The sequence below is a fragment of the Ranitomeya imitator genome, chromosome 7 (assembly GCF_032444005.1).
Source record: "Ranitomeya imitator isolate aRanImi1 chromosome 7, aRanImi1.pri, whole genome shotgun sequence".
In the NCBI taxonomy this organism is placed as follows: Eukaryota; Metazoa; Chordata; class Amphibia; order Anura; family Dendrobatidae; genus Ranitomeya; species Ranitomeya imitator.
The window spans coordinates 89,527,846-89,540,018 of NC_091288.1; the positions used below are offsets into that span (position 1 = coordinate 89,527,846).

Here is a 12,173-nt window from a genome sequence, read left to right on the forward strand (position 1 = left end):
ATCTGCCCCCAGCCACCCCAGAAAAGGCACATCTGGAAGATGCGCCTATTCTGGCACTTGGCCACTCTCTTCCCATTCCCGTGTAGCGGTGGGATATGGGGTAATGAAGGGTTAATGCCACCTTGCTATTGTAAGGTGACATTAAGCCAAATTAATAATGGAGAGGCGTCAATTATGACACCTATCCATTATTAATCCTATAGTAGTAAAGGGTTAAAAAATACACAAACACATTATTAAAAAGTATTTTAATGAAATAAACACAAAGGTTGCTGTAATATTTTATTCAACGCCCAATCCAATCACTGAAGACCCTCGTTCTGTAACCCAAAAAAAATAATAAACAAACAATATCCTTACCTTCCGAAGATCTGTAATGTCCAATGATGTAAATCCATCTGAAGGGGTTAAAATATTTTGCAGCCACGAGCTCCGCTAATGCAACGTTGTTCGTGGCTGCAAAACCCCGGGGAATGAAGGTAAAGTAGGTCAATGACCTATATTTACCTTCATTTGCGGTGAGGCGCCCTCTGCTGGTTGTTCCTAGATCGTGGGAACTTTCATAGAAAGCTCCCAGGCTCGAGTTCATAAGAGGCGCCCTCTGCTGGTTGTCCTCATATGAACTCGAGCCTGGGAGCTTTCTAGCAAAGTTCCCACGATCTAGGAACAACCAGCAGAGGGTGCCTCACCGCAAATGAAGGTAAATATAGTTCATTGACCTACTTTACCTTCATTCCCCGGGGTTTTGCAGCAAGGAGCAGCGCTGCATTAGCAGAGCTCCTTGCTGCAAAATATTTTAACCCCTTCAGATGGATTTACATCGTTGGACGTTACAGATCTTCGGAAGGTATGGATATTGTTGTTTTTTTTTGTTACAGATCGAGGGTCTTCAGTGATTGGATTAAGCGTAGAATAAATTATTACAACAACCTTTGTTTTTATTTCATTAAAATAATTTTTAATAATGTGTTTGTATTTTTTAACCCTTTACTACTATTGGATTAATAATGGATAGGTGTCATAATTGACGCCTCTCCATTATTAATTTGGCTTAATGTCACCTTACAATAGCAAGGTGGCATTAACCCTTCATTACCCCATATCCCACCGCTACACGGGAATGGGAAGAGAGTGGCCGAGTGCCAGAATAGGCGCATCTTCCAGATGTGCCTTTTCTGGGGTGGCTGGGGGCAGATGTTTTTAGCCAGGTGGGGGCCAATAACTGTGGACCCTCTCCAGGCTATTAACATCTGCCCTTAGTCACTGGCTTTACTACTCTGGCGGAGAAAATTGCGCGGGAGCCCACGCCAATTTTTTCCGCCGTTTAACCCTTTAATTTAATAGCTAGAACGGCCAAATTTTGCATATACACACTACTAACATTAGTAGTGTGGAATATGCTAAAAAAAAAGGTGATATGAGATGGTTTACTGTATGTAAACCATGTCTCATATCATGTCGGGTTTAGGAAGGAGAAAGCAAAAGCCGGTAATTGAATTACCGGCTTTAAAGCTATCTAGCGCTGTATGAAGTAATAATATATATACATATATGTGTCACACTGACATATATATATATATATATATATATATAGATACATATTCTATGTGTACACATTTATTCTACCTATTCTATTGTAAGCTGTCAGTCTGATTTTACTGTACACCGCACTGAATTGCCGGCTTTTCTCTCTAACACCGCTGCGTATTTCTCGCAAGTCACACTGCTGGTCCGTGTGTAATCCGTATTTTTCTGGCTTCCATAGACTTTCATTGGCGTTTTTTTTGCGCAATACGGTGACAAACGCAGCATGCTGCGATTTTCTACGGCTGTAGAAAGCCGTATAATACTGATCAGTAAAATACGGCAGATAGGAGCAGGGGCATAGAGAATAATTGTGCCATTTGTTTTGCGAGTTTTACGGACGTATTTTCTGCGCTCTTACGTCCGTAAAACTCGCAAGTGTGACGGCGGCCTTAGTGGTACCAAGTGCCATACCTTCATGCACATGATCAGCTGTTTGGAAGGCTTCATCCACATTTCCCATCTCCAATTGTCTTTTTGGCTCATAGAATGAATTGTTATTAATGGCTTCCTACAGTAAAAGAAAATAAAAAAGTACCACTATACATAGAACATCTACAGCCAAAGTTGAACTAACAAGCTATATATATTTAAAGGGGTTGTCCACTACTCGGACAACTACTTCTGAATGCCTATGTTTCCTCCAGTAAAATAACAGCTCCTATACTCACCTCCGGTGTTGGCGCCATACCAGCAGCATCAGCACTCGCTCTCTCAAAACTTGTGTAACATTGTTATGTCATGTGATCCCTGTGGCCAATCAGCCCTGGCTTCACTCTTCCCGCCTTAGGACAAATCAAGACATCTGGAGAAAATGAGAGCTGCGGCCGCCTTATCATGTCTTCCGGAAGTCAGGAGAGAGGAGAGAGAGGCCAGTAATGAGTGGCTGCAGGGATGGAGATAGCTTCGGGAGAGCGAGTGCTGGCACTGCTGGAATGGCGCCAGCACCAGAGGTGAGTATAAATATAAAGTGCTTTCAGACCTCAAATAATGCAATGAAAACAAGTTCATAATCATTAAGAAACAACAATACTAATGTTTTACCTCGGGAAGAGTTCAGAAATCAATATTTTGTGGAATAACCATGATTTTTAATCACACCTTTCATGCGTCTTGGCATGCTTTCCACCAGTCTTTCACACTGCTTCTGGCGCAAAAGTTTAAGCAGCTCTTCTTTATTTGATGGCTTGTGACTATCCATCATCCCCTTGATTACATTCCAGAGGTTTTCAATGGGGTTCAGGTCTGGAGATTGGGCTGCCCATGACAGGGTTTTGAAGTGGTGGTCTCTTAATTTTTGCCAGAGCTATATATATATATATATATATATATATATACATACTGGACAACCCATTTAAAAAGGTGTTATGTCACCATCTTTTTCTTTCTTCTTTTTTAATAAACAATATTGTATTTTTGACTTTTTTTTTTACTTAAACATCGAAGACTTGTAAGTCCAAGTAGAGGTAATGTGTCCAACAAGGCACTAGCAACCATAGCAACACCTAAACAGAGAAATTATGCCAGGACAATAATTTATGAAATGATTAAAGAGTATCAATTTTATTAGATCTAAAACATGTAAAAATTCCAAGAATTACAAACACACAGAAAAGACAGCCCGATGGATGAGAAAACCTATTTGGATAGTGGGGACCCTGAGAGTTTTTTTGATGCCGGATTAAAAGTATAAGCAGAGATACTCCATTGACATTCAATATACTCTGCAACTGATATATTTGGGTATCTGTATCACTTTAATGAGTCCTTGCATTTTATATACTCAGTAATGTAATGTACCATACCATCTGTGTTTGTGGGATTTACTTTCTACATTTCTGATGTCGATAAGTGTAACTTTTACGCTGACCATATGACTAGTCATTTTGGAGATATCTCTCTATACTAATTATACAATTTGTCACCTTATAATCAGGCATCAAAAAAACTGTCAGGGTCCCCACTATCCAACTAGGATTTCTTGGAATTTGTATATGTTTTTATATTTATATCTAATAAAATTGATACTTTTTAATCATTTCATAAATTATTGCCCTGGCATAATTTCTCTTTTTTGGTTTTGCTTTTTTTTACTTACTAAAATTACTGAATAGCTTTACAGACATTTATATGGTGGTGTTGTTAATAATGTCTGCAATGTTAGATGGCCGAGCATGCACAGTCGATCATTCCTCAGTCACTGTAGTTGTGACATTTTCCTGGCTGGCTCTCTATTATTACTATATTATTATAGTATGTACACTTGGCTGAGCATGCGCAGTCAATCTCTCATGGGAGCTGCACTCAACAGTAACACTGGATTTCTCCGTCCCGGCCGGAACTGCACATACAACCTCCAGCTTTTTACTGCACCAGAAGAGAGTCGGCCATGATGGAAAATGTACTTTTCAGTTGAGCACAACTAAAGTGATAATTAATGATTGACTGCGCATGCTCAGCTACCTAATAACATATCCATGCACAGAACCACTTTGCAAGCATTACTAATATCATTACTAGTGTTGAGCGATACCGTCCGATACTTGAAAGTATCGGTATCGGATAGTATCGGCCGATACCCGAAAAATATCGGATATCGCCGATACCGATATCCGATACCAATACAAGTCAATGGGACATCAAGTCCCATCAGAAGCCGCGACGTCATTCTCATTCACAAAACTGCTAATTCTAGGAATTGAGGACCTGCGAATGACGTCGCGGCCTCTGATTGGTCGCGTGCCGGTCACATGGGCGGCACGCGACCAATCAGAAGCCGGGACGTCATTCACAGGTCCGAAAGGCGCGCTTTTTAAACAAAGAAGCCTCCCGGATAGCAGCGTGAAGTCCAGGGGCCGCCGGAGAGGTGAGCATATCAATATTTTTTATTTTAATTCTTTATTTTACACATCCCTATTGATTCGATACCGATACCCGATATCACAAAAATATCGGATCTCGGTATCGGAATTCCGATACCGCAAATATCGGCCGATACCCGATACTTGCGGTATCGGAATGCTCAACACTAATCATTACCAACACTTACCGGAATCATCCTTATGAGAAAACATAAATATATTTATAACCATGCATTTGTTTTAATATATGTATAGTGAAAAAAGCTCAAAAATACAGTTTTTCTTGATAACGAAATATAAATATGATGGTAACACAACCCTGTAACTGTTACCATCTTCTACATGAGATATTTATCGCAGTACTCTTGACTGTATAAGACACTTTAGATTTTTAATTTTCACAAATTACTTACAATACAATAGCCAAATATAAAAGTAACAGTTATTACTGACAACTGAAAATCCAGTTTTAAATATCTGAGAATTCTTTAGCAAGTTGCCTAATGATAGGCTAGTTTTCTTGACTCTATGTCAAAATAATAAAAAAAAGGTTATTCCTAATTTTTTTAAAGCAGATTTGTCACCATAATGTGCTGCCGCATACACAGCGGGGAAGTAGTAGAACGGGGATCAGTGCTCCCCTTGTGAATACACTGAACCATGAGTCTGCTGTATTCTGTGTAAGGTCCTAGCGTTCCTTTTTATGACCGACAGGAGTGTGGCCACCATTTGAACAGTGGTTAATATTTTCTAGCCTACAAGTCGTTTCTAGTATTCAAACCCTGAACGATTACAACACACCTCAATAGTCAGAATAACTGGCTCCAAATTCTCATAGACAATATTGACTTTGGCCACTGCTTTCTTAGCTTGAGCAGGAGTGTCGGCCAATACTGCACAGATAATCTGACCCACGCACAGCACCTGCCAGGCAGAAAGACATTCAAAGTAAATGTGAAAGTCTCAATTTATTTATTAAAATGGAAAAAAGTACAAATGACACATTTAAAACAGAATTCATAAGTGAAGTGAAAGTCATTTTTTAACTTTTTCTTTGTTAACTGGCTACCTACACAGAAGTATGATAGTCCAGCTTACAATATGTTTGCTTCTGGTAGACGCTGGAGACAGTTATTTAAAAAAAAAACTGAGTTATTGATAAATCTGAAATCTTCTAACTCTTCAACTCGTTGTTGTCATTGGCGCTTGAATGAATTCTTGGTCACGGACCCTAATGCTAGGAAAACTTGAATCACCTTTCTGATTTTTTCCAACTTAACAATGCAGCAGTGTCCACCCCTCCATCCTATAGGAAGCTTATAATGCAGCGATCCTGTATTAAGGAGTGGTCTAGTATTTTTAAAAAAATCTATTTTTTATATACTAAACTTGCCTCCCAGCTTAAAATATTGGAACGTAAATTGACCTCTTCTCCATCTACGAGAATACTGAGAAAAGTCATAGCGACCAGAGATATACTGAAAGATTTATCTGTATGAAAGGTTGAGAGGTTGCTCCTCTACTCTCAACAAAAATATTAATAAAATGGCAACAGAGCTCACACTCTACTGGTCCATCAGCTTAAAGAACGCACTATAGCCTCGAGACACCAGGAGGAGGAAGACACAATACAATTACTCTAATATAATGAATATACAGGGTGGGCTATGTATATGGATACACCTAAATAAAATGGGAATGGTTTTTGATAGCAACTTCCTGTTTATGGCACATTAGTATATGGGAGGGGGAAAACTCTTCAAGATGGGTGGTGATGCAGCGCCCCAGAGTCCTGGTCGTTGCAGTATTGTTATTCTTCCACCAGGGGGAGTGATATTACGTCTGATGGCACTAAAGGAGTTCACCTTGCCAGGTATCACAAACCATACACTACACTTCACACTCCACTCCACCAGGGGGAGCCTGGCTCCTATCTACTAGGGCACTCCTCACATTAGGGTAAAACTGGTGGGTTGGATAGAAAGTTAGTCAGACGCTGCCTGAGCTTCCCCCCAAGGGAGTTCCTGTCAGGCAGACAGCGGGAAAGGAGGAACACCACAAAGCTGCAGACAGAGGGCCCCAAACAGGGGTGGGATCCTGTCCGAGGCCTAGACAGAAAGACACGGAGCTGCGCCTGCCCCACGTGCGGCAGCATCCTAAGAAAGAATACAAAGAGAACTGTATTGTAGAGAGTGAGAAACCAAGTCATAGCACAAGGAGAAGAAAACCAGAAGGAGTTCTGCCCTGTAAAAGGCTGCCTCTTTCTGGAGCGCAGAACCGGTAGCCAGAACACCGAGGGAGTAATAAACTCTACGCTTTACTTCAGAGACTGGCAGGACAGTCAATTCCAAGTTGGCTGCCCAAACATATATGCAGGAGGCACGGTGGCAACTGTGGGGGTCGGGGCGTCTCTAGGGTCCCTATAAACAAGCCTCAGGCCATCAGTCAGTCATACGGGTTGTCCTATCCATACCATCTGGGGGACAGAGAGGAAGAAATAACATCTAGAACATCTACAACAGTTGTGAGGACCTTACCGAGTTGCTCAGCAGGGAGGTACTACAACGCACAGGCGCTATAGGAAGGTTACTGAATTCCACCTGGATAAGGAGACTCTGGATGTGCCTTCAGACCAGCCAGACTCTGCCTACCTTGTGGTCTGGTGCCCTGGACTGTGGATGTTGAAGCCTTCAGTAAAGGTAAAGAGACTGCAACCTTGTGTCCTCGTTATTCACTGCGCCTTACATCATCCACCATCTACCAACTACACTCTGGGAAGCCCTGGGGACACACTTCATCTGTGGGAAGGTATACCATCTAGCTGCCATAACATCACCCCAGCGGACCCCTAAGCAGCATCGGTCACCCTGACCGAATACCACAGGTGGCGTCACAAACATTATCCCTTTAAAGACCTATCCCCATTTAATCAACGGACCTCCCGAGGGCCACGGACCTGGTCAGCCACCGTGACATCCCCCCTCGAACCACAGGACCCAGTGCCGAGTACCCCACAGCCCTTGGGGGCGCTCCAGTGACCATGGTGGCCATTTTGAAGTCAGCCATTTTGGATCCAACTTTATTTTTTCCAATGGGAAGATCAAACTTATTGAGAATTTCACAAGAAAAACAATGGTGTGCTTGGTTTTAACGTAGCTTCATTCTTTCATGCGTTATTTACAAGTTTCTCTTTACTAATGTGCCACAAACAGGAAGTTGATATCACCAACCATTCCCATTTTATTTAGGTGTATCCATATACATGGCCCACCCTGTATTTTACAACTTTTACAAAAATTATACAATCGCCAAGAGATGCTTTGTTCGAGTCAGAAACGTTAGGACGGTTTATTGAAAAATTATCTAATCTCAAACTTCCAGTCTTCCCCTCTCTTAATAAACCACTCAGGAAAGGATAACAGACATTCTGAAAGATCTGCTCTTGGGTAAGAGCCCAGGGCCAGATGGCCTGACATACCTGTATTACAAAACATTTGCTGAGGCGCTAACCCCATATATGACTAGACTGTTTAACTCATTTATGGAAGGCTCACCCATACCAAACTCTTTATCACATTCTTATCTAATTCTCATTCCTAAGCCAGGAAGAGACCCTTTAGATTGCTCTAATTAGAGACCAATAGCTTTTACTAGACTCGGATTTGAAAATATTTACGCCCCTGTTGGCTATCAGACTTAATTATTAGCTGCGTCAACTTATTCATAAAGATCAGGTGGGTTTTGTGCCTTTTTATCAGGGTGGGGATAACACTAGAAGAGTGATAGACTTGATAGACTTGTCTAACAAAAGCAAAAGATAGGTCCTTGTCTTGAGCCTGGATGCAGAGAAGGCTTTTGATCACCTTAATTGTTTTTTTCTGTTCCGGATGATGGGTTGTCTTAGGCACCTTTCTTACTGCCTTAATGGCCCTATATAAATCCCCCTCAGCCTCTATAAATCTTCCTTTTCATATTTCATCTATTTTTAACATCTCTAATGGCACGAGACAAGGGTGTCCCCTCTCTCCTCTTTTATTTAGAATGTGTATTGAACCCTTGGCAGCAATGATCCGTCAGAACTTTAACATCTCAGGTATGGAAATTAAAAATAAGATTTTTAAAATTTCATTATATGCAGATGATATCTTACTAACCCTTACTAAACCTCAGTTAACTGTCCCTTAACTTATGGATACACTGAAGCATTACCTTTGAATATTTCCCCTAACACCTTAGAGCAACTAATAACAAATTAAACATTTTGGTGGTAGACAGAGGCCATTAAATATCTAGGGGCAAAGTTATCCTCCTCTGATAATAATCTTTATATCAACAACTTTCCCCCTCTTTTTAGAGAACTGAAGCATTTACTGACAAAATGGATGTCTTTCAAAATCTCATTAATGGGTAGTTTAGCATCAGTGTAAATGACCCTCATCCCTAAGCTAATCTCCTACTTTGAGGTTCTCCCTGTCAGGGTTCCTATGAGGGAACTTAAATCTCTACAGGTTGCTATAATGAGATTCAAAGAATTTCCAAACAAATTCTCACTACTCATAAACTGCAGGAGGGTCTCACGGTCCCAGATATCATTAAATATTACTGGGCAACTCACTAAAGAATTATACCTTCATGGGCAACATTATGGGCGTATAATATATGAACAGAGATTGGAAAGCTGTGGCTGTCCCATGTGTACATCCAAACTCCATTTTTTGGTTAACTCAGCCTAATAAATTATCATACCCTCTTTTGGTGCCTAGGCAGTTTACATGAGAAATCTGGCTCACCTGCATGAGACATTTTGGTTTGGCTTCCCCCAGATGTCTAGTGATATCCTTCAATTATCAACCTTTAATCCAAAATGCTTTGGTGCCAACGATGGTTCACTCTTTCATTTTTAAAATATACACACTTGGTTGACAGGGACTAATTAGAAATTCACTCATTTGATTTTATCACATAAAAATTCTCCATAACCAACCAAGAATTCTTCCAATTTATGCAGTTAAAACACTTAACGATGATGCTATATGGATCAATGGGTGTTTCTCAACCAACTTATTCTGAAAAGCTATGAAGAAGGGGTCTGTCAGCTAAAGGGCTGACATCTGATACATATAGTATAATTAACTTCCCTCAGATAGATCCCTTCCCCCCCCACCCCCCCCAAAAAACACTCCTTTGTCGTTAAGTGGGAGTCTCGCTTTGGGAGAGAGCGGTCTCCCCAGAGTTGCCAGTAAATTTCGGACAAGGCGGCCAAATCATCTATATGCACTTGTATAAAGAGAATCAATACAAGATTTTGGTGTTTTGATACCATACCCTAGAACTTTTATATAAACCTAATGCCCGATTCCCAAATACCTGCTAGCGATGTGGTACAGAAGTTGGGTTACAATATCACCTCTTTTGGACTTGTTCTGGAGTGACTAGATTCTGGGAATCAGTGAAATCTTTAATACACATGGTACTTTTTGTGAAAGTTGGGTTAGATCCTGCAATCTATATTCTCAAAGTTACCCCTAGAGGGGTGGGGAAGACCTCATCTATATGGTTATTTCATATATTAATGGCTGCTAGGTGCCGTATTACTTTTCATTGGAAACAGTCCAACCCACCTTCCTATCAGGACTTGTTAAGCAGAATTTCTGACATTCGAACAATGGAATATTTGATGACTTTACTGAATGCAAAGGTAGACCGTTTTGAATCCATTTGGGCTCCCTGGGATTATTTCTGGGCTCAACTTAATAATTCAGATTTCCAAGTTTGTTGATTCCTTCCTTTCCATTCTTCAATGTGTGTGTGCCTTTTGTCTGTCAAATGTTATAAAGGATACTCTGTTTTGATTAACTGGATGGGGTCTGGTTTAAATGGCTCAGTGGATAACTCTTATATGAGGGTTGAGTAGACCTTCAATTTTCTATTGTAGATTTACCATGCAAAATGTAGAGGGGCTACTAGAGGGCCTTAGGCTCCTTGAGATAAGTTTTAATGCACTCAATTCCAATCATAGATATATTTTTCATAATATGTGATTGCATTGTTTACGAGGATTGTTACATTTTATAAATCTCAATAAAAATTAGCTATTAAAAAAAAACCTGACACATTTTACCTCTCCACGTGCCATTATTGGAACTGTCCCATCATCAAGTGTACAATCATTGGTGCCAGGAAAATCATCTGCTGTTATGATATCTGCTACCCCCGGCTGGGCTAGAGCTTCCGAAAAATCCATAGATCTACAAGTTAAAAAAAATAGCATGTTCAAGTGCAGTGTGAATTGAGAACTAGGGCCCTCTAGTATTACTCGTCACCCTCAAGAAGAAGGGATTGGCATGCTGAAATACTACATGTCTTGACCTTTTTCACCCTCCAACATCTGGGGGTAGTCTGGGATCACTCATACATATTAGGTGATCAGCCAATCTTAGATAATCTGCGGTAATCTTCCTTCAAATGCAGATTTATCTTTTATGTGTGGCCACCTTTAGGCTTCACTCTATTATGTGTAGCCACTAGTGATGAGCGATCATGCTCAGATAACATCTTATCCGAGCATGCTTGGGTGTTCTCTGAACATCTGGGTGAGCTCCTATATTATGTTCGAGTCCCTATGACTGCATTATCTGCAGCTGTTAGACAGACACAACACATGTGGGGATGGTGTAACAAACAGTCAACCCCCTCATGTGTTCAGGCTGTCTAACAGCCGCAAATCATGCAGCCACAGAGACTCGAACATAATATACAAGCACGCCCAGATGCTCGGAAAACACCCGAGCATGTTCGGACAAGACGCTATCTGAGAATGTATGCTCATCACTAGAGGCCACTTTCAGGCCTCACAGGGGCAATAGTGTAGACAAAAGCTAAAAATAGGAAATTCACAATTGCTAACACTATTTCTACTTAATAGCATCATAAAAAATTCCACCACCTTAACAGGAGCTCCTATGACTCTTGGGCATGGACATTGTTCAGTTCGAAATTTACACTGATTCCAGATTTGCAAGATTTGACTTGTTATCAAATGAGACCAAATTAGATTGTTTGGGAATCATCATTTAAAACATTGAACAAAAAATGTTTAGTAATTTATGTCTTGTTAAGGGAATCAATCAGCAGCTTTGACCATGCAGTCAGTGGAGCGCTGAGTGCAGAGACCAGAGTAGATTTCAGAGCTAAGGTCCATTTGTATTTTAACAAATGTGAGAATGAAACTTTTATAATAATAATAATAATAATAATAATAATAATAATGTAAATAATTAGAAAAATGAATATATTGGCATAAAACTTCTACATTTCCAACTTACAACTTTATAGTGTGGTCTCCTAACAATCTAAATCATACTCGCATACTGTATGTATAACACCAAACCTCATGGACTTTCTAACTTACACAATCTTTGCGTGAGCTCTAGAGCTGGTGACTAATCTCAGATACAATTCACCATCAACAGCAGGCATGTCATCTGTGTAAATGGCTTCCCCTGTGGCATGCTTGAGCCCAGATCTATGCACAATAGGTCGTCCAACAGGGTCACGATCAGGCTGATCTTCAGGTACATTCTGGTAAAATTGAATAAAGTTTCCTAAACTTTATAATATGTAAATTTTATATCAAGTTAAACTAAAACAATAAAAATTTAAACATAAGATTGTAAACCATTTAAGAAAACATAATATTTATGGTACTATATCATAAGAAATGTAGCA

General features: G+C 40.2%; 1 protein-coding gene across 1 annotated transcript in view; it reads right to left on the reverse strand.

The window, feature by feature from the left end:
• Nucleotides 1–12,173, reverse strand: part of LOC138644803 (aldehyde oxidase-like) — a 145,202-nt gene that overhangs the window by 58,141 nt on the left and 74,888 nt on the right. The window contains exons 17-20 of the mRNA XM_069733622.1: nt 11,857–12,026; nt 10,567–10,693; nt 5,247–5,369; nt 1,999–2,095 (exon numbers count right to left, since the gene is read on the reverse strand). Of these exons, the coding sequence (XP_069589723.1) occupies nt 1,999–2,095; nt 5,247–5,369; nt 10,567–10,693; nt 11,857–12,026 (517 nt within the window). The remainder of the gene's footprint in view (nt 1–1,998; nt 2,096–5,246; nt 5,370–10,566; nt 10,694–11,856; nt 12,027–12,173) is intronic.